Source organism: Procambarus clarkii, chromosome 74 (assembly GCF_040958095.1).
Source record: "Procambarus clarkii isolate CNS0578487 chromosome 74, FALCON_Pclarkii_2.0, whole genome shotgun sequence".
Taxonomy (NCBI): domain Eukaryota; kingdom Metazoa; phylum Arthropoda; class Malacostraca; order Decapoda; family Cambaridae; genus Procambarus; species Procambarus clarkii.
Window position 1 is genome coordinate 28,040,396 of NC_091223.1, and position 24,321 is coordinate 28,064,716.

The 24,321-nt window shown below is 39.6% G+C and overlaps 1 protein-coding gene across 1 annotated transcript in view; it reads right to left on the minus strand.

Moving 5' to 3' along the window:
- Positions 1 to 3,492: 3,492 nt before the first annotated feature.
- The window catches only part of LOC138356867 (uncharacterized), a 109,533-nt gene continuing 88,704 nt past the window's right edge, over positions 3,493 to 24,321 (minus strand). The window contains exon 4 of the mRNA XM_069313214.1: positions 3,493 to 5,058. Coding sequence (XP_069169315.1) covers positions 4,784 to 5,058 — 275 coding nt within the window. The 3' untranslated portion in view covers positions 3,493 to 4,783. The remainder of the gene's footprint in view (positions 5,059 to 24,321) is intronic.

A 24,321-nucleotide genomic window follows, 5' to 3' on the forward strand; every position in this document is an offset into this window, starting at 1 on the left:
CGAACCTAACCAACTCCACCTAACCTAACCTAACCTATCTTTATAGGTTAGGTTAGGTTAGGTAGCCGAAAAAGTTAGGTTAGGTTAGGTTAGGTAGGTTAGGTAGTCAAAAAACAATTAATTCATGAAAACTTGGCTTATTAGGCAAATCGGGCCTTGCATAGTAGGCTGAAAAGTGCGTTCTGGCTACTAGGTACGACATATATATATATATAAGTTGTACCTAGTAGCCAGAACGCACTTCTCGGCCTACTATGCAAGGCCCGATTTGCCTAATAGGCCGAGTGATTTTCTTTATTTTCAATAAATTTCTTCCTATTAGTTTATTTGAATTATTATTATTATTTTATATTAAGACCATAATTTATTGACTTAGTTCTGTTAGTTTAGGTTAGGTAAGATAGGTTAGGTTAGGTTAGGTAGGGTTGGTTAGGTTCAGTCATATATCCACGTTAGTTTTAACTCAAAATTCAACAAATTAGCTGATACAAAAATCGGCTGCTTTAATGATGCAACACTCCCTCCTATTGAAATGTTTTACTGTTCCCTAAACAAATCAGGCATCAGTTTGGAAGAATATAAGCATTCTAAATTAGTATGGGAGACAACAGCATGTAGGACATTAAAGGATAATCTCCTTGTTTATTTAAGGTGTGAAGTTGGTCTACTGGCTCACATTTTTACCCACCACAGTGTAATTCCTAATGACATCTATTCATTAGAATTGACTCATTATTGTAGCCTTCGGGTTACGCCTACGACTTATTCTTGAAAAGCAGCAAAATATCGTTGGAGTTAAGTGCAGATGTCACGTTACACAATCTCTTGTCACAAAACATACGAGGGGGTTTTACAACTGCAGTTAGGAGTTACGTCAGAGCTAATAACCGCTACGTCAACCCATCTTTTAACCCTCAGGAGGATAGATCTTCCTTTTTTACTCTATTTAGATTTCAACTCCCTTTACGGGAGTTGTATGACTAAGAAATTGCCCTATGGAGGGCTAAGGAGACTATCGTCTGATGAGATGAACTCCTTTATTGGTGAAGGGAAGATAATAAAGGAACAACCTTCCTCATCTAACAAAGGTTACTGGCTCTTAATTGACACCAAACACAACGACCTGAAATAGCTAGACTAGGAGACGATTTACCCCTATGTTTACACTATAAGGAAATAGGTATGGGGGATATCTCACCATTTAGTATAGAGCTTCTAAAAAAAAAAATTACAAAACTCCCCACCTTTTACAACTATTTATCGAGATAGGTCTAGAAGTAGAGACTATACACAGCATTTATGAGTTCCACCAGGCAGATTTTATGGCGGAATTTGTTAACACCAATATTAACAACAGAAATGTTTCCAATAGCCAAGATAGGAAAACACTATTTAAACTTTTAACAAATAGTGTTTTTGGTAAAACACTACTGAACCCAGCCCGTTATGCCATTGACACCAGACTAGGGACTGGTCTGTCAGTTCCAGACCATTCATTAAAATTACACATCCTAATTACATTGGCTTACAGATTCTTGAGATGGCAAAATACATTTTGTACCATTTCTGGTACATGGTACTTAAGAGGCACTATACAGATAGGCTGTAATTAGTTTATAGCAAAACTGACAGCTTCATTTTTAGTTTCGTGGCGGATGACATCTTTCAGGAGATGGGGGGAGAGCCCCTTAAGTCATGGATGGATACAAGTAACTTCCCTAAAACTCACCCCTTGTATGACCCTTCTAAAAAGGGTGTTTTAGGGCTTTTTAAAGTCAGAAGTTTCAGACCGCCACATCCTCTAGGTGGTGGCCCTGAAACCAAAGATGTATAGTTTGTTATTGCACGACAATTCCAATTCCATTACCGTTAAGGGTATTCCCCGGACTGTGCAATGATCTTTAATACATAGCCATTTTAAAGAAACCCTACACAGTAATGGGGTAGTAAAGGCTTTTCAATATTCTCAAATTAGGAATGTATGAGGGCAGATAGTTAAGCACTTTTAATACTTAGAGGGGTTTAAGTGCATTTGATGATAAGCGCTTTTACCTGAATAAATACAACAGCTTAGGCTATGGACACCCAGACATACCACTGGAATCCCACCCCCAACACTTCACTCCAAGACATGGGCTCCGAGAGTGAAAACAGTGACGTCAATGGCCCCCAAGGTGAGGAAGAACGACACCTCACCATTGAGAGAGAACGCTATGACGTCAGTAGTCCCCTACCTGGGGAAGAACTGCCTACTCCAGATGATGAGTCATCATCTTCAACCCAGGGGGAGAGGGGGGGAGGAGGAAGAGGAGGAAGAAGAAAATGAAGACCTTATAACGGACCTATGGGGGAGGAGGAGAGATCTTGTATACACTATTATGGTGGATGAGAGGTTTTGGATTATGATATCATATACATATGACTATGTTTAAACTCTTATGTACTTTGCTAATTTAATTTATAAAACACATTGACTATTTAATTTTTACCTTCTTTTATTCTAGTGTATATATAACCTTGAGTATATGCCCCTTTAACCACACTTGATGGAGGGGCGGGGGTAGGGGGGGACCACCCTTCTGTGTGGAAACCTGTTTTTATACCTGCCATAGAGACAGCCTGCTGGCGCACTTTCTTTGGTGGTCGCAGCTGGCATGCCAGTATATTATATCCATTTTATATACATATTCATATCTCCATACTTTTTGTGTATAAAGCATATGAACATAGCTGTACCCTACTGGATCCCTATCTACACTTTTTTTTGGTGGCTGGTACTGGCACACCTGCCTCTGATGACCTAAAATGGGGTGCCACTATCTGGCACACCTGCCTCTGATTCCCTAAAACGGGTGGTCTATCTGGCATTAAAACACCTACTAGGGCCATTATTTGAAAATGAAAAATAATTGAATATAAATCTTGGATTATTTTTTACAACACAGAAAGTTAAGGTTCCTCTGGTAGGTAAGGAGAACAGGAAGTACTCCTAAGGTTTCAAAATGTAATGAAAATCGTTAATTGAAAGTTTCCTGTCCTAACCTAACAGCCTAAGCCACAGGTCCCAAAACAAAAAAACGGGACAGTACGTCACTTTTGCGAGCCGATTCCATTTACAAATATGTCCTCTTTTGCCTGAGTGCCCAATACGAGCAAAAAGCGATTTAATTTGTAAGAGGACGGTTTGCCATAGTTTTTTTGTTGTGCGCAGCATTACAGTGGAACATCAGTGAACATGGGTTGACCTTGGAGTATAATGACTGCTCTTCTGCCATCCCTAATTTCCTGAACACGTGTGTTCTTTACAGCAGAGATTAGATTACCTAGGCCAATATGGTTCGAAACATATTTTTAAATAATCTCAACTGGCCTGCTTGAGAATATGCAACATTAAAAAAATAAAACAGGATACCTAGGTAATATTAAGGAAAACGAATTCATCCTAAACTCATTTATTCTGTGCACTATACTCGAGAATTCCTAGAGGCATATATTATGAATAATCTCTGTTTATAACAAATGTTCACTTGCTGGCTACCCAAAATAGGGGGGTAGCATCCCCCTTATCCCCTATCCAAAATAATGCATTACAAAATAGAAGTTGTTAATATAAATATTCAGTTGGTGAAGACATTATTTAAACATAACTAAATAATGTAATGTAATTGGGAGGTTAATGTAATGACTTGACCTAATGTTTTGATGTACTCACTTATAAGTTAGACAATGAACCTGGTGTAATTAGTTACATTGTGATTTGACTAGCTTGAGGGTTAGACGAGTTTTAATATACAACATAATAAACCTCAGGCACATCAAAATGTGCTAGTTATCATTTATAAGATATCATCAGGTGCACTTATTTTGGTTACAAGATTATTAAAATTATATAATTATTTATATATACATAAAGTATTTTTTTCTAGCTTTAGTACACATTTGTAAGAATATTAGAAAACACTGGAGTTGTGAGTATTATTTGTCTCTTCCATGTTCTTTGGATCAGTAACATACCTCATCTCTTTCTGGAGACTTTCTCTTCTCATCAACTTTTATTGCTTCTCAGAGGGGGGGCTTTCATTCAGCATGATTTTCGTATTCATTGGCCACTCTCTCCTGTACTTTTATCTCTTGATGTTCCTATGTTCCATAATAGAGAGGGAAGGTTTATGCTGTATGTTCCGGGGAATGGTATTTGGCCTCACAGCTACAGCTCACATAAGAGACAAAAATCTAGTTCTTCTTAGCCATAGATACAAACTTTTAATTAATTTTGTTTTATGTTTGTCATACTTGGTCTTATGTAGCAACCTATCATACTCTCATGGAACAAAAAAAAAGAAAGAGGATTTTGTTCACATATGTTCTTAGTGATATTTCAGACCATTCCAATACAAATTAAGATTTCCTGGGTATGTATAGGTTTCAGACATTTTCTTCACTTAATAATTTAATAAGGTGAGGAAGCAATTCAAAAATTTTCCTTTACAACCAAGAAACAATAATGTTTAGCTCTTCAGCAGTAACTTACAGTGATACTCAAGCTGCGCGAATGTTAGAAGGTCTTCAGCAGCTATAACTTCTTTCTTAGAACTCAATATAAATCACTCATAGTTTCAACAGCTGTAAGTTCTGTGCATGTTCAATTTATTTTATTAAGATAAAACTCGCTCTCCTAATATTAGAAGGACGAGTCGTGCCTTAAAGCCATAAAAATATTCATGTGTTTCCGTACCTTTGAAGAAATTAAAGTATCACTAATCTCCGAAAATATTATTTTCGTTTAGTATCTGTTATTCTCTTCTGGCGATTCCTGTCCGATGAGAGGTGTGGCCTCAGGACCTCTGGAGGTAGAGGCAATAACGGAGAGAGAAGAAACCTCTCTGGGTGCAGTCATGGAGACAATGCCAGAGAGAGAAGGAACCTCTCTTGGTGCAGTGATGGAGGTGACTGTATCAATAGGATCATGTGCTGGACTGATAATAGAGTTCTCACTGTTGAGAGGCAAACACTGATGCGAGCTGGTTTCAACTACTGTTGGCTCCATCTCCGTCACCTCTGGAATAAATGAGAGAAGTTAATACACCATGAATGTCATTACTTTTCTTTTAATTCAACTGTTTTAATTCAACTCTTCCAATTCAATATTGATAATTAATCCAGAGCTACTTGATAACAGGAGATGAATGGATTAATTAATAGGTAACTTTTATAACTAATTCAGACTTAAGAGGAAGACGAGAGTTAAGAAAACGTTCTGGGTGTATAGAAGTGGTTAAACTTTGTTCAATATTTTATGCTAAGTTGACATACTTGACTGGGACTCTGATAAAATCAGCCGTTATTATCCAGCAAAATTGCAATCTTTCCTAACTCAAATATTTTACCCTTCTGTGAGAACATCACAACTAATAGTTGTATACTGACTAGTAAGGAATTCTTTAAAAATGTAAAACTTATGAGTCTGCAGAAATTCCTAATCCAAGATAATTTTCTTAATTGCGAAGTCCACTTTTTTAATCTTCTGTATAATATTACTACAGGTCTTCCATATCGTTTTATTGAAATATATTATTAATTATCTTCTCGCAATTAAGAAGATTATCCTGGATTTGGAATTTCTGCTGACTCGTAAAGTTCATTGAATGGTACCAAGATTAATCAGGTTTAAAGCGAATTCTGATAAATTTGTGGAAACAAGTGAATATAATTCTTGGTTGTTAAGACTTCTGCACTTTGAAATATCTGAGAAGGATAAACGGGCGAATAAGTTGAAAACTTAATTTCGTGTAAACTTGGAGAAATTCAAAGGCTTGACTCCCTGGATCGATTTTACGTCTTTAACTTGTAAATATGTGAATTATGATGATAAAAGAGTGGATAATTGTAGAGTTACTCACCGGGAAAAAATCAGAACTTGGGTATACCTACATTTCATTCAGTTGACCCATGACAACGGGCTTTTTAATTTTTCAGAGAAAATTTTATCTCCCATTGAGAAGGAATTTTATCTTTGGGGGTTAGATTTTGGGTTGATGTGTAAAAAACCTAAACTTTTAAACCTTTTTTTTATGTTTGGAATGCCTATGTAATACATTAAAAACCCCAATTGGATACTTATATAAATATTAAATAATTTACTTGTATGTGCTTATATATCATTACTTGTATATGCTTATAAATTATATCATTACTTGGATGTGTTTATATTTTGGTAATGATCATCTGGTTGACCATACCGTGGGAAACCGTTATATTTTTTTTGTAATGATCAGCTAGTTCGCCTTACCGTGAGAAAGTTATATTTTGTACTGATCATCTGGTTGGAAACACCGTGAGAAACCGTTTTAGTTGTTCATCTAGTGGGCAATACCGTGAGACACATTACCTTCCTGCTATGTTGTGCTGTTGCCAGCAATTTCCTCTTTATTTTTATAAATATATAAATTTATTATATTAAACTACATTACCTCTGTTTATGCATGTAAATCTGATCATCCTTTAATTTAGTTAATTAATGATTACCTTATTCCCATTATATGGCTCCATTTAAGTAAAATTAATATTAATAAAAGTTGTCATCCGATGTTGGGAGGAAGCGATGAGCGACTCCCGCCTGGGAATTTTAGTTAGTATCTGGTGAGCTCACGAAGGACAAACATTTGGGGAGTTAAGTTGCTGTTATATTTATTTTGTTTTGCTGTAGTATATTAGTCTGTGGAGACATAAATTTATTCTGATTTACATGTGATTGTGCCCATCTATTGATTGATATACAATACTGATAATTACCTGAAATATTATTTTAATACACAGTTATTTTTTATATGTGTAATTAATTAGTCGTGGGGTGTTTAATTCTAATTCTTGCATGTACGAACCATGGGTTTATACTGGTGACACACCTTTAGATTACAGCGGCTTTCTATGTCCCTAGACCAATATATATTCTTGTTGCTGTTAAGTGTCACGAGCCATAAGGAACGGTTTGTAACACCCTCTACATTCATGTTGTTTAATATCGACCCCTTTTCATATATACTGAAATGTCAAGATAAACTTAATAGAGTTGTAAGTAGTCTGAAAAAAGTTATCTTTGATTATACAAAAATGTTTTCAACTGGCTCTAAGGCAAGTATTTTTTATAGGTTATCATAGGTTCATAAAACAGGTATACCCATTCGCCCTATTTTATCAGCGATTGGTACTTTTAATTACAAATTGGCAAAGTTTCTAAGTTCCTTTATTAAAACCATTAACTTGTAAATAATTTACTGTAAGAAACTCTCAGGATTTTGAACAGGAACTTTCGTCATTGAATTTTGATTTCCCTAATATAATTGCTAGTTTTGATGTAGAATCACTTTTCACTAATATTCCTCTGTGGGAAACTTTTGACATTTGTGTAAATCAATTATTTGCTGACACTAATTTGTACTCGTCTTGACATACCATAAAACATATTTAGGACACTACTCCAAGCTTGCACTAAAGAGGCACCCTTCTTGAGCCCACATGGGCACATGTGTAAGCAGGTAGATGGGGTCGCCATGGGTTCTTCCCAAGGTGTCCTGTTTGCGAACATCTACATGGGTATCATCGAGCAGGTTTTAGTTGACATGGACTTGAAACCCGCCTTATACTGCAGGTATGTTGACATTTTTTTTATGCAGGTAACTGATGCCAGACGTCTGCAGGAGCTGAAGGAGGCATCTGAGCCGAATTCTGTGTTGAGTTTCACTTACGAGATGAAGAAGGATAGGAAGTTGCTTTTTCTAGACGTAACAGTCATGCAAAGGAGCGGAGGTTTCCACACTGCAGTCTGCACTAAGGAAACAAACATAGGAATGTGCCTCAATACCAATAGTGACTGCCCTGACAGGTACAAGAGCAGTGTTCTCAACTCTTACATCGACCGTGCTCTCAGCCACAGCTCAGGATGGAAGGAAGTCGATGAGGAACTCTGTAGGGTAAGGCAGGTCCTAGTCAACAACGGCTTCTCTAATGGTTTTGTCGAAGACATCATAAAAAGAAAGGTGAAACGCCATGCAACCTTTGAAGAGTCATCGAACACAACACATGTACCCCCTATTAGACTATTTTACAGAAACTTCTTTTCGATGGCTCATAAAATAGAGGAAAGGGTCCTGAAAGATATTGTTGATAGGAACGTTATTCCTACAGACAAAAATCAGAAAATACAATTGACGATACTATATAACAAAAAGAACGCTAACCTACTCATATTGACATATCCAGACACCAAGCATAACGCCTTGAAGAAAACCAACATCGTCTAAGCCTTCAAATGCCCATTTGGGGATTGTAAGCCCCAAAGAAATCAGTATAAAGGCAAGACAACAACGTCTCTTTCCAGTCAATTAACAATGCATAAACAACAGGGCTCAATCAAGTAACATATAATCTCTTCTCACAACCAGACCATCACACAGAGAAATCTTAACAAATAACACAGAAATCATCGATAGATACAGCGATAGTAGGAGGCTCAATATCTGCGAGGCACTACACATCAAAAAGTCAACAACAGCAATCAACAGTTAATTAATGCACAACTATATTCTACCCACTTCAAGACTATGAACCAATATAGAAGAATCAAGAGAAAGTGTTGATGTTATGGGCCAATAGGCCTTCAGCAGTTACTTCCATTCTTATGTTTTTATACCTATTGGTTCGTGTTCTGTCTTGTGTAAATGTCAATCACCTCACCCAAAACTTTTGTATTATATTTCCTCACCCAAAGGCGAGTTTAAGTACGGATATGTTTTTACAGGTTACAGTTGTGTATGTAAACTAAAGTCTTTGAAAATGTAATTAGTTATTACGAAACGCATTCAGGGGTCGTGTCAGACTAGAAATAATAATGAATTTTGGAGAATTGATTTTTCAATTACCATCGACAGTGAAAAGAAACATAAGAAATATTGAGAAAAATCGCGTCAGAATTACTAATCTTACCTTTTCGATCATATTTAACAACATATATGTATGTTGTTAGATATATATATATATATATATATATATATATATATATATATATATATATATATATATACATACACACACATATATATTAGTATATTTTGGTAGCAGTCTTTCCTGTAGACATATATTATTAAATATGACCGAAAAAGTAAGATTAATAATTCTAACACGAATTTTCTCAATCTTTCGTACATTTCTTTTCACTGTTGGTGGTAATTCAAAAATCAATTCTCCAAAATTCATTTTTATTTCTAGTCTGACGCGACACTTGAGCGCGTTTCGTAAAACTTATTACATTTTCAAAGACTTTAGTTTACACATACACAACTGAATAGAACTTACACATCTCCGATTTGTTTATATCTACATTTGAGTGAGGTGGATGGGGTGAGGTGGTATTTAATAGGGTATTAAATTCATCAACACAAGACAGAACACGAAACAATGGGTATTGAATGGAAGTGATTGTAGAAAGCCTATTGGTCCATATTTCTTGATTCTTCTATATTGGGGCGGAGTCTTGAGGTAGGTAGATTATAGTTGTGCATTAATTGGCTGTTGATTGCTGGTGTTGACTTCTTAATGTGTAGTGCCTCGCAAATGTCAAGCCGTCTGCTATCGATGTATCTATCGATGATTTCTCTGTTGTTTACTAGGATTTCTCTGGTGATGGTTTGGTTGTGGGAAGAGATTATATGTTCCTTAATGCAGCCTTGTTGCTTATGCATTGTTAAACGCCTAGAAAGAGATGTTGTTGTCTTGCCTATATACTGGGTTTTTTGGAGCTTACAGTCCCCAAGAGGGCATTTGAAGGCATAGACGACGTTGGTCTCTTTTAAAGCGTTCTGCTTTGTGTCTGGAGAGTTTCTCATGAGTAGGCTGGCCGTTTTTCTAGTTTTATAGTAAATCGTCAGTTGTATCCTCTAATTTTTGTCTGTAGGGATAACGTTTCTATTAACAATATCTTTCAGGACCTTTTCCTCTGTTTTATGAGCTGTGGAAAAGAAGTTCCTGTAAAATAGTCTAATAGGGGGTATAGGTGTTGTGTTAGTTGTCTCTTCAGAGGTTGCATGGCGTTTCACTTTCCTTCTTATGATGTCTTCGACGAAACCATTGGAGAAGCCGTTGTTGACTAGGACCTGCCTTACCCTACAGAGTTCTTCGTCGACTTGCTTCTATTCTGAGCTGTGGCTGAGAGCACGGTCGACATATGCATTAACAACACTCCTCTTGTACCTGTCTGGGCAGTCGCTGTTGGCATTTAGGCACATTCCTCTGCTCGTTTCCTTAGTGTAGACTGCAGTGTGGAAACCTCCGCTCTTTTCCATGACTGTTACATCTAGAAAGGGCAGCTTCCCATCCTTTTCCATCTCGTAAGTGAAACGCAGCACGGAACTCTGCTCAAATGCCTCCTTCAGCTCCTGCAGATGTCTGACATCAGGTACCTGTGTAAAAATGTCGTCAACATACCTGCAGTATACGGCCGGCTTCAAGTTCATGTCGACTAAGACTTTTTGCTCGATGGTACCCATGTAGAAGTTTGCAAACAGGACACCTAGGGGAGAACCCATGGCGACCCCATCTACTTGCTTATACATGTGCCCATCCGGGCTCAAGAAGGGTGCCTCTTTAGTACAAGCTTGGAGTAATTTCTTTAGAATATTTTCTGGTATGTCAAGAGGAGTACAGGCTGGATCACGATACACTCTGTCGGCTATCATCCCGATTGTCTCGTCCACAGGTACGTTGGTGAACAGTGATTCTATGTCCAACGAGGCTCTTATCCCTGTGGCCCGTGTGCCCCGCAGTAAGTCAACAAATTCCTTTGGAGACTTCAGGCTGAAGGCGCAAGGGACATAAGGAGTCAGCAGGCCGTTGAGTCGCTTCGCCAGTCTGTACGTGGGTGTGGGTATCTGACTAATGATTGGCCAAAGTGGGTTTCCAGGCTTGTGTGTCTTGACATTTCCATACGCATATCCAGGTTTATATTCCCCAATAATCTTTGGCAGGTGGAGTCCTGATTTCTTGGCGTTCACAGTTTCGATCAGTTTGTTGACCTTTGCTTTCAATTCGGCTGTAGTGTCCTTCGTTACCCTTTGGAATTTAGTTTGGTCAGAGAATATGAGGTTCATTTTCGCCAGATATTCGTCTTTTTTAAGAATGACGTATATTGGCGACTTGTCACCTCTCCTGACAACTATCTCCTTGTTCTCACGAAGGATTTTAGCTGCCGCTTTGAGCTCGGGGGACAGTATGGTGCTTCTGTAATTGCCTCGATTCTTTCCTCCTTCCGCAATAAGTTCTGCTTGTAAGGTATCTTTGGTAGTGACCTTCTTTTGTGTCTCGAGGTCGAATATGTCGTCCAACAGAATTTCCAACTCCACTTTCTGGGCCATCTCACTCGGTCTGGACATAACGTGACAGTTTATGCCCAGATTTAGGAGAGTGACTTGGTCCTCAGTGAGGTTAATTCCTGCAAAGTTCAGGAAGCCATCTCTTCGTCGTGGAATTGCCATAGGTCCTCCATATAACGTTGTTAGTTTCTTGATAATCCTTGTTTCAGTGCTGAGGTGATGTCGGTCTGTGAGGATGTCGAGGTGTTGTTCAATGTGGGTACGGATACTTTCGTCGATGTTGCTATTTCTCCACTCGTTTGTAGCATGAAGTAGTTGCGTTTTGTTGTCTTTGATTTCATTCTCTGCCTTGTATATCTGATCACGAATCAGATCCTGGCGATATTTTATCGTGAAGGCATGATTCCTTGCTGCTGGGTCGTGCGTTTTAATATTAGTATGTTTTGGTAGCAGTCTTTCCTGTAGACATATATTATTAAATATGACCGAAAAAGTAAGATTAATAATTCTAACACGAATTTTCTTAATCTTTCGTACATTTCTTTTCACTGTTGGTGGTAATTCAAAAATCAATTCTCCAAAATTAACCCTGAAGTCTCCAAAGGAATTTGTTGACTTACTGCGGGGCACACGGGCCACAGGGATAAGAGCCTCGTTGGACGTAGAATCACTGTTCACCAACGTACCTGTGGACAAGACAATCGGGATGATAGCCGACAGAGTGTATCGTGATCCAGCCTGTACTCCTCTTGACATACCAGAAAATATTCTAAGGAAATTACTCCAAGCTTGTACTAAAGAGGCACCCTTCTTGAGCCCGGATGGGCACAAGTATATGCAAGTAGATGGGGTCGCCATGGGTTCTCCCCTAGGTGTCCTGTTTGCAAACTTCTACATGGGTACCATCGAGCAAAAAGTCTTAGTCGACATGAACTTGAAGCCGGCCATATACTGCAGGTATGTTGACGACATTTTTATACAGGTACCTGATGTCAGACATCTGCAGGAGCTGAAGGAGGCATTTGAGCAGAGTTCCATGCTGCGTTTCACTTACGAGATGGAAAAGGATGGGAAGCTGCCCTTTCTAGATGTAACAGTCATGGAAAAGAGCGGAGGTTTCCACACTGCAGTCTACACTAAGGAAACGAGCATAGGAATGTGCCTAAATGCCAACAGCGACTGCCGAGACAGGTACAAGAGGAGTGTTGTTAACGCATATGTCGACCGTGCTCTCAGCCACAGCTCAGAATGGAAGCAAGTCGACGAAGAACTCTGTAGGGTAAGGCAGGTCCTAGTCAACAACGGCTTCTCCAATGGTTTCGTCGAAGACATCATAAGAAGGAAAGTGAAACGCCGTGCAACCTCTGAAGAGACAACTAACACAACACCTATACCCTCTATTAGACTATTTTACAGGAACTTCTTTTCCACAGCTCATAAAACGGAGGAAAGGGTCCTGAAAGATATTGTTAATAGAAACGTTATCACTACAGACACAAATCAGAGGATACAACTGACGATTTACTATAAAACCAGATAAACGGCCAGCCTACTCATGAGAAACTCTCCAGACACAAAGCAGAACGCTTTAAAAGAGACCAACGTCGTCTATGCCTTCAAATGCCCTATTGGGGATTGTAAGCCTCAAAAAACTCAGTATATAGGCAAGACAACAACATCTCCTTCCAGGCGTTTAACGATGCATAAGCAACAGGGATCCATTAAGGAACATATAGCCTCTTCCCACAACCAAACCATCATCAGAGAAATCTTAGCAAACAACACAGAAATCATCGATAGATATAGCGATAGCAGGCGGCTCGACGTCTGCGAGGCACTACACATCAAGAAGTCAATACCAGCAATCAACAGCCAATTAATGCATAACTATATTCTACCCACTTCAAGACTCCGCTCCAATATAGAAGCATCAAGAAATATGGACAAATAGGCTTTCTACAATCACTTCCATTTCAATACCCATTGTTTTGTGTTCTGTCTTGTGTTGATGAAATTAATACCCTAATAATGCCACCTCACCCCATCCACCTCACTTAAATGTAGATATAAACAAAATCGGAGATGTGTAAGTTCTATTCAGTTGTGTATTTGTAAACTAAAGTCTTTGAAAATGTAATAAGTTTTACGAAACGCGCTCGTGTCGCGTCAGACTAGAAATAAAAATGAATTTTGGAGAATTGATTTTTGAATTACCTCCAACAGTGAAAAGAAATGTACGAAAAATTGAGAAAATTCGTGTTAGAATTATTAATCTTACTTTTTCGGTCATATTTAATAATATATATATATATATATATATATATATATATATATATATATATATATATATATATATATATATATATATATATATATATATAATAATAAATATATTTATATATATATATATTATATATATATATATATATAATAAATATATTTATATATATATTTATATATATATTTATATATATATATATATATATATATATATATATATATATATATATATATATATATATATATATATAAATATATATATATATATATATTTTTTTTTAGGAGTACCACCACTGGTTTAATTAAAGGGACCCACATCCTCGAAGAAGAAAATAAATAGTGTTCAGAGACCTTGTGGATTCTCAATGAATACTTTAATCTTTTCCTCTCCTACCACCCCTATTATTTTTTTTTTTTATTTTATTGCAATGCTACAGTTTACAGAAAATACACACTTATATAACAATATACCAATCAGTGTTCGAAGACTTCATCCAGCTCCTCGGGGGTCGGGTGCGTACCCAAGATACAGCACGCATTTCCCCTCTGAACAGCGACACTGAGGCGCTGGAACATAAAACTGGCCGCTCTTGGGTCTCTAGTCTTCTCAATGAGTTCCTCGCCCAGCTCCTTCAGGAACTTAAGTGCACATTTACCCCAGGCGCCCAGAGTCTCAGAGCCTATTGGCACGAACCTGTAACAACGTTCTAGGTCCCTGTACTAGTTAGTTTTCTGGGTCTCCCTGAAGGTGGCCGCCCCGCCTCCCTCAGCTGCGCTGTAAGGTAGATAGGTATCAGCCAATGTGGATGCACACGTGTAGTCCCACACGACCTGTTTACCTTCCCTCCACGGCTGCAGGGTGACTCCATCTGGGCGTTTTTGGCTGTTGTCAGGTCTGCACAACTGAGGTTCCCTTTGTGCTGGACACCCAGCTGTAGCCAAACTTCTCTTGATGATGTCATTGACTGCTTCATGTCTGGCAATCTTTCCCTGTGTCTTACGACAGATGAGACCATGGCTGCCGTATTGGTCCGCCCGTGCATGGCCGCATATACACAGGTGCTCGGTGGAGATAGGGGCGGCAAGGCGCAGAGCAACACCAATACTTAGGGTCCGATGGTCCAGGCGGGTGCCCGAGGCGGAATTAGGGACTGCCAACAGGAAGTCCCCGGCATGGGGCGCTTGCACAGCTAGAAGACGCGCTTTGTCCTTCCTGGAAGCTGCCTCCAGCAATGATGTGGCGATGTTCTCCACTATGGGGCTATCCCATTTGGACTGTTTGCAGTCATTTGGAAAAGTCGGTCGAGGATGAGAGTTGACGAGAGTGTCCCACTGACCGGCTCCTTCCGCGAATTTGGGATCATGAATCCCAATGGAGTCTCTTAGGTGTTCCGGTAGTATTTCCTTAACTAATTCACCTGTTGCACTGGTCGAGGATAAGAATGCTGGCAATGCTAACTGTGTCGCCTTGCGAATACCTATTCCCCCGAGTCTAACTGGGAGCGTTGCTTGATCCCATTGGTCATCTTGCAGGGAGAGGTTTAACACTTTCACGGTTATTGACCTTAGGAGTGTGTCATATTCTGTTAATTTTGGGCTGTCGAAGGAGGGAGCACACCTTAGGAAATAGGTCAGTCTGGGCAAAGCCAGGCACCTTGTGAGAAGGTACAAAGCATCGTGGGCGTCCAAAGCCCCTATTCTTCCCTCCATCCTCCTCAGGTCGTTCAGCTTATCTTCGAGGACTACCTCAATGGCGCTCGAGCCCAGAGGTGCCCCTAGCAGCACACTGTCGGTGGGAGCGATCACCTGGGCTCCTGGCAATATGGTTCGCACTGCATCTATGGTTGGTTGGCTAGATGAGATAATTTCACACTTTCATGGGTTCAGGGTGAGTCCTAACTCCTCTCCCTTAGATTTCACTAGCTGTAGATCTTCTAGCAGGGACTCCTGTGTCCCTGCCAGGGTGCCATCGTCCAGGAACCAGATGTTGAGTTCGCTGGTCAACCTGCTTGTGACCTCTTTAACAGCCATGCAAAAAAGAAAAGGGGCAAGTGGGTCTCCCTGCTGGACACCTTCTTCAGAAACAACTTCATGTTCCCCAAACAGCAGCGTCGATTCCCTACTGTACCCTGCTGAGACGAAGGGGAGTAGAGAAGGAAAGCTTGTTCGAACTGCTTCCTGTACCACATCCCTTTTTACCTGGTTGAAGGCATTTTTAAAGTCTAATATATATATATATATATATATATATATATATATATATATATTAGGGTTAAGGAGGAGGCTTTGTACACTTGCTTTCGTGTGATGCTGGATTTCGACAGCTTTGTAAATCGTCTGTCATCTACACATTGGTGATGTTGCACGCAATTGCATTCAGAAAAAAACAATATTTCTCACAGTGGTCAGAGTAAATGGTGGAAATGTTTAATTCAAAGAAAAGGTGGATGAACTGTTTATGATAAGACAAAATATAGATAAGTATATACAGATTTAACAGGAGGAGTGATGCAAGGATTGGGTCATCACTTCCCAGACTGTTTATGAGTAGCTTGACAAGTTTGCTGAAAATATGAAGTTCTTACCTTGAAATACTGAAAACAAATTATCTCTAATATTAATAACAGGAGATATTTAAGTGCTAAAATGTCATCGCTATTGTCGCCTCCAATCTGACACATTAAACTGACCAAGGATGTAGAATGCATGGCCGCATGAATGACCAAATACGTAGAATGCATGATCGCATGAATGACCGAGTTAGTAGAATACATGGCCGCATGAATGACCAAGGATGTAGAATATATAGAATGCGTAGATCATTATGAAAACTTTCTAGAATTAATTCCCTCTAATAGCATCTTTATTTAACTTTAAAGATTAAGTGGCCTCCAGAGTGAATATCTACACAGAAGATGTGAGTGTGTGATTTTCACAGTTGATTCATTTTGTTGATTCTCCAGAGTGTGCACGAGTGAACCACTGGACATTGATCAATTCCTGGAAGATACTTAAGATGTTGGATGTCTAAAGACATAATTCAGTACAAAAACTATTTTTGCTGAGGTAAATTATCACACAAGAGCCGTCGTGTGGTGTTTTGTTCATTAATTAGAGCGAGAAATACTGTAGAGATCAGGCAGCCATTTTGTATGGTGTTTGACATGGAAAATACAACCTAAGACAGAAGTGAGATCTTGTTTCTCGGCCGTTTTGGTCATCATGAATGACGCCATAGATTTTGCTGCTTGGTGCATATCTTGGGGCCACCAATCAGAGAGAAGCTTGCAAAGATGCTTCAGCTAGATTGGTTAATTCATAGTCCTAATCTCGAAGACCCATCAAGGAAGTCCAGCTCTAAAAAATTTCAAACTGGGGCATCCACTACAAGAAGCTTTGTGTGCTTCTAGTTCTTCAGCCAAGTAACTGAAGTTCTTCACATGCCCAGTAAAGTCATTTTAATACTCACTATTTGCTTAAATTAGGCCGAATCTGTAGACTCAATTCGTGTGTTAATTTAATCAGAGTGAGAACATTTTAATGGCTTAGTGAGACAAGTGTTAAACCATTGTGCTGTGCCAACTGAGAAAACTCGGTCGTTGGGAAACTGCGCCAGACAAGAAACCCCTTTTTGAATGTTACATACCCATTCAAAATGCGTGTGCGGTAGGTTGTGTACGAAATTAACTATTGAGACCTCCAGTGAGAGGCAGCAATCTTGGAAAAATTCCCAGAATGCCCTAGAGCTGCTGGCTGGGTTAGTACTGAGTGAGCAACCATGGGTGGCACATGCGCCTTTGGCTGCTAAACACCTGTCCAACATGGTGTTGAAAGATCGCTCTCTGTTAGTGAAATTAAGACCTTATTGTTTGAAGAACATAAGAGTCATGATATTGATCAAGCTAGGTGCAATAAGGACCTAACACAAAGGTCAGATGCAATGATACAACTAAGATGAAAATAATACAGCGAGCGAATCCAGTTGTAGCTCTGGGCGCCAACTTTGCCATATCTAATTTATATAGATGATACAAAGATGAATCATTTTCTGGGATAAGTGATGATGCATCTGATACAAGAAGCATAGATGAACAGTGTTAGAGGCTACCATGGTGGTGTTTTCCATAGATAGTTTCAAGAATAGCTCAATCTCTTCCAGAATGACTGAATCTCTTTCAGTGAGGGGCTTTACAAATAGATCTTTTCAAGACTACCTTACAAATTGATCTTTTCCTATAAACTTTTCAAGACTATCTTGCGCTTCACATGATTGCCTACATACCACCTACAGGAATTATAGCCAAGGGTGTACATGAGTGTGTTATTTGAAAGCACACAGAACGAAGAAACAGGATGAGAAAATCTATCTGGTGCTACGAGAGCGAAGTCGTGCTGAGTACCATGGACTGTTTCATTGATTATCATTCACTTCCGAAGTACTGAGTGTGTTATACAGTGTGTTACTGTATAAATAATGTGTAGAAACTGTACATATTGTAATTTTAGTGATTCTTTTAAAAGTAATATTGCGACAATAAACATTTATTGTGGACACATTACTGACACATGTATACCAGTTACATGAAACATCATGAACGTTCTATTGAAGATATATTGTAAAGGACACAAATACGCATCATATACGAAAAAATAACAAAAAAAAACGGATTTGGAAATACATAGAACAAATAACTGAAAAAATATTTGTGGCAACTCGCGGTATTGAATGGCGCGCGCGACCGCCTCTCCGAGCTTCACGCTTGGGTGACCAGCGTGTGGTGAGCCCTTCTCCACTTTCCCACAGCCAAAGTAAGTGGATTTTTTTTTTTTTTTTTTTACATGGACTGGTTCAGGAAAGGTTATTTATCATTTTACAAAGATAAAAAAAAATACGAACAATTGATTTCATGCGCACAGAGGGAATGTCACAATAAACTCAGCAGATCACAGTGGTTAAGGTTGAAAAAATGAAGAATTCGACGTCGCGATCGTGTGGCTCAGCGTAATTGTGAAGACTGTGTAGACGAGTGAGTTAACAGTGTAACCTACAACAGACAAACTGGGTACCAGCAGTGGTGGTGTGAATCTTCACTGAAATTTGTATACGAATCGCCGAAGTTCGGATCCCGAGCACGTTAACCACGGTTGATGTGAAGGTATCCTTCAGGACCATGCCACCTGCTGTGACTGCATGAATGTGTGAGTGGAAGGTTGTGGGCGTGAACGAGGCAGCAACAAAGTACAGTACTCTATATGAACCTTCGTGGTTCCATGTTAAATTGTATCTCAAGAGATAACCCACGATTATCCAGGAGTACTTGCCAGATAAATGATCTGCATCAAGTGGCAATATGAAAAAGAGAACAAGTAGAACTCGATGTCCTACTTGTTAGCTTATACACAACCAATTTAAATACGAGCTCCAGTATCAATGGTCTGGCTGGCCTGATGAGTATTCTGGATTAACAGTGATGGTTAACCAGTGGGGTAACAATGGAAAACATTCCAGCAAATTTATATTTTACCTAGCAGTACCCGGCCACGCGTTGCTGTGGCTCAGCAACGCATGCACGTTGCTGAGCCACAGCAACCTTTCCTGTCCCCTAGTCCTCCTCACCATTTCCCCCTCCCCTGTCTCCTCGGCTTCCCAACCATTCCCCACTCTACCATCCCCTTTTCCTTCCCACCATGCCCACGCCCCAGTCCCTATGTCCTCCTCACCATTCTCCATTCCCCCATCTCCTCGTCCCAACCATCCCAATCTCTCCCTTCTCCTCGTCCTCACCACCTCTCACTCACTTTCATCCCCGCGTCATCCCCCCCATTCCCCATTCCCTCGTCCGATGCCTTCCCAAATGGTCTGATGTTCCCATCAGAAAACTGGAAACATCAAGTGATCTGATGTTCCTATCACTGCAATATAAGAAAAACAGTTAAAAAATGAAAATGAAAATATGAAAAAAATATAAAATTAACTGTGCTCACGAAATGAATGGTATGGTAAACAACACAGCTCAATTCCAACGCAATTCACACAGAATAATTAAATAAAAATAAAAATAAATAAAAATTTATGAAAATTCAATTTATCAATGCAATCAGAAACACTGAAATAGAATTTGTAACATATTTAGTATAGCATGTATGTTGCTCTTACATGCAACAGATTGCGCGGTTTTTCAAGGAGAGTATAGTTGTACCTGTCACAGGTCCAGTCATCTATACTTACACTTATGAAATGAATGGTATCATTTACTCAAATAACTCAATCAAAATAACTCAATCAAAAATAAAATGAATCAAAATCTATGAAAATAATATTTATCAATGCAATAGGAAACATTGAAAGGGAATTCGTGAAATATTTAGTATAGCGTGCATGTTGCTAATATGTGCAACAGATGGCACTGTTTTAAAAAAAAACGCATGTTTTTACCTGTCACATGTGTTGCATCTATATAGTAGGCATATAAAAAGATGCACCTATTTGAATGGAACGTTGTGTCAAAATTTCAAAGCAATCGGTGAAGAACTTTCGGAGATTACAGCGTGTGTTTCTCTTATGTTCAACAGATAGCGCTGCTTTTCAATAAAAGCATGTTTTTTTCCCTGTCACAGGTGAGGCATGTATATAGTAGATATATAAAAGGACGCGCCTATTCGAATGCAACGTTGTGGCAAAATTTCAGAGCAATCGGTAAAGAGGATTCAAAGATTTCCCTCACTTGAAAAACAGTTTTTCAGAAAAAGCATGTTTTTTACCATCACAGACGTGACATTTATATAGTATGTATATAAAAACCTGCTCGGATGCGAATGGAACGTTGAGTGAAAATTTCAAAGCAAAGGTGTGTTCACCTTGGTGAGTCCACCTTGGTGAGTCCACCTTGGTGAGTACACCTTTATGAGTACACCTTGGTGAGCACACCTTGGTGAACACACCTTGGTGAGCACACCTTGGTGAACACACCTTGGTGAGCACACCTTGGTGAGCACACCTTGGTGAACACACCTTGGTGAGCACACCTTGGTGAGCACACCTTGGTGAACACACCTTGGTGAGCACACCTTGGTGAGCACACCTTGGTGAACACACTTTGGTGAACACACCTTGGTGAGCACACCTTGGTGAACACACCTTGGTGAGCACACCTTGGTGAGCACACCTTGGTGAACACACCTTGGTGAGCACACCTTGGTGAGCACACCTTGGTGAACACACCTTGGTGAGCACACCTTGGTGAACACACCTTGGTGAGTACACCTTGGTGAACACACCTTGGTGAGCACACCTTGGTGAACACACCTTGGTGAGTACACCTTGGTGAGTACACCTTGGTGAACACACCTTGGTGAACACACCTTGGTGAGCACACCTTGGTGAGTACACCTTGGTGAACACACCTTGGTGAGCACTCCTTGGTGAATACACCTTGGTGAACACACCTTGGTGAGTACACCTTGGTGAGCACACCTTGGTGAGCACACCTTGGTGAACACACCTTGGTGAGTACACCTTGGTGAGTACACCTTGGTGAACACACCTTGGTGAACACACCTTGGTGAGTTCAGCTTGGCAAGCACAACTCAGCAAGCACACCTCGGGATGCACACCTCATCAAGCACACCTTGGTAATCACACCTCAGCAAGCACACCTCGGCAAGCACACAACAAGATCCTGTGTATCGATTTTACTCAGTTTCTATGATCGAGCCACAGAGATATTACAGGAAAGAGATGGTTGGGTTGACTGCATCTATCTGGACCTAAAAAAGGCTTTCGACAGAGTTCCACATAAGAGGTTGTTCTGGAAACTGGAACATATTGGAGGGGTGACAGGTAAGCTTCTAACATGGATGAAAAATTTTCTGACTGATAGAAAAATGAGGGCAGTGATCAGAGGCAATGTATCGGACTGGAGAAATGTCACAAGTGGAGTACCACAGGGTTCAGTTCTTGCACCAGTGATGTTTATTGTCTACATAAATGATCTACCAGTTGGTATACAGAATTATATGAACATGTTTGCTGATGATGTTAAGATAATAGGAAGGATAAGAAACTTAGATGATTGTCATGCCCTTCAAGATGACCTGGACAAAATAAGTATATGGAGCACCACTTGGCAAATTGAATTTAATGTTAATAAATGCCATGTTATGGAATATGGAATAGGAGAACATAGACCTCACACAACCTATATATTATGTGAGAAATCTTTAAAGAATTCTGATAAAGAAAGAGATCTAGGGGTGGTTCTAGATAGAAAACTATCACCTGAGAACCACATAAAGAATATTGTGCAAGGAGCCTATGCCACGCTTTCTAACTTCAGAATTGCTTTTAAATACATGGATGGCGATATACTAAAGAAATTGTTCACGACTATTGTGTGGCCAAAGCTAGAATATGCAGCGGTTGTGTGTGCCCATATTTTAAGAAGCACATCAACAAACTGGAAAAGGTGAAAAGACATGCTACTAAGTGGCTCCCAGAACTGAAGGGCAAGAGCTACGAGGAGAGGTTAGAGGCATTAAATATGCCAAAACTAGAAGACAGGAGAAAAAGAGGTGATATGATCACTTCATACAAAATAGTAACGGGAATTGAAAAAAATCGATAGGGAAGATTTCCTGAGACCTGGAACTTTAAGAACTAGCTAAACAGAGATGCCGAAGAAATATAAGAAAATTCAATTTCGCAAACAGAGTGGAAGACGGTTGGAACAAGTTAGGTGAGAAGGTGGTGGAGGCCAAGACCATCAGTAGTTTCAAAGCGTTATATGACAAAGAGTGCTGGGAAGACGGGACACCACGAGCGTAGCTCTCATCCTGTAACTACACTTAGATAATTACACTTAGATAATTACACCTTGGCAAGCACACCTTAGTAAGCACACCTCAGCAAACACACCTCGGCAAGCACACCTCAACAAGCACACCTTGGCAAGCACACCTCAGCAAGCACACCTTGACAAGCACACCTCGGCAAGCACACCTTGGCAAGCACACCTCAGCAAGCACACCTTGGCAAGCACATCTCCGCAAGCACACCTCGGCAAGCACACCTCGGCAAGCACTCCTTGGCAAGCACATCTCCTCAAGCACACCTTGACAAGCACACCTCGGCAAGCATACCTTGGTAAGCACACCTCGGCAAGCACACCTCGGCGAGCACACCTCAGCAAGCACACCTTAGGTGTGCAATTAGGTGAGTTCACCTTGGCAAGCACACCTCGGCAAGCACACCTCGGCGAGCACACCTCAGCAAGCACACCTTAGGTGTGCAATTAGGTGAGTTCACTTTGGCAAGTACACCTCAGCAAGCACACCTCAGGAAGCACACCACATGGACCAATGGTGGCAATTCCCTGGGTGGTACAACTGGGGTAACTAAGGAAAACATGACAACCAATTTATAATGTTGTAACTCGGGTCTCAAATTATGCACATTTCTAGTAAGTTTGGATTATACATAATGCGGTATTAAACTGAGGCTCATGTTAATACAAATAGCGGATTTATTGAGTTAATAAATAAGCTAAATGAAATTTGTGGGTCCAGGTCCTGAGCCCATTACGTGACTCTGTAACTATTTTCACTACCGCCAACTGTATGGGAATGGGGTGCATACAAAAATTAAGCAAAATAACTAGACTAGCATTCCTAACTCTAAAGGTGGCCGCTGTAGGTTACGCGAATATTTATTCACCCTTTCCAACACCCTTCAGCGAGAAAGAGGAGCTGTTGCAAGTTGCACGAACGTTCATGCAACATTTGGGAGGGCGAGAGGTCAACATTTAATCTGCAGTAGGCCCCAAACATACTATTACACATACAATGTAATACATCTAACTAAATGTGTCATGATAAAAGAAAGGCATAGAAGTAATTACATACACAAAATGTATAGTTAGAACGTTTATTCATCAAAATAGATGTCACTCATGTATTGATTTTTTTTCCTAAACCACATCCCGCCAAACACACGACGAATACTACGTTGCTCAGTGTTTGAACAAGTTTTAACACCAAACAAGTTATAACAACCAATATAGCAAGTTGTAACAACTGTCTAATACGTCATAAATGTTATACCAAGCTGTAATAAGTTGTAACGAGTTGTTACAACTTTATTACATCCCTGTATTACAAGTTGTAACGAGCGGAAAATAGGACTAGTTACGTTTTGTATTTTGCAGGGATGTACAACAGTTGTAAAAAGTCTGTATGATTGGTAGGGGGTGTGTGATTATCTTTACAACATGCTTTTCTATGTGCCAAGATGTTTAAATAATTACCACATTTTGTTTTTCATTATTGACAGAGTAATATAGTAATTTTCTAACCAACTGAAAAAAGAAATCAGAAGCAATGTATTGGACTGGAGAAATGTCACAAGTGAAGTACCACAGGGTTATGTTCGTGCATCAGTAATGCTCATTGTCTACATTAATAATCTTCCAGAAGAAATACAGAATTATATGAACATGTTTGCAAAGATACTAAGTGAAAATAAGATACATAGTCGATTGTCATGACCTTTAAAAAGACCTGGATAAAATAAGTATGGAGCACCACTTTACAAATGTAATTTAATGTGAATAAATGCCATGTTTTGGAATGTGGAGCTGGATAAAATAGACCACATACAACCTTTAAATTATGTGAAAAGCTT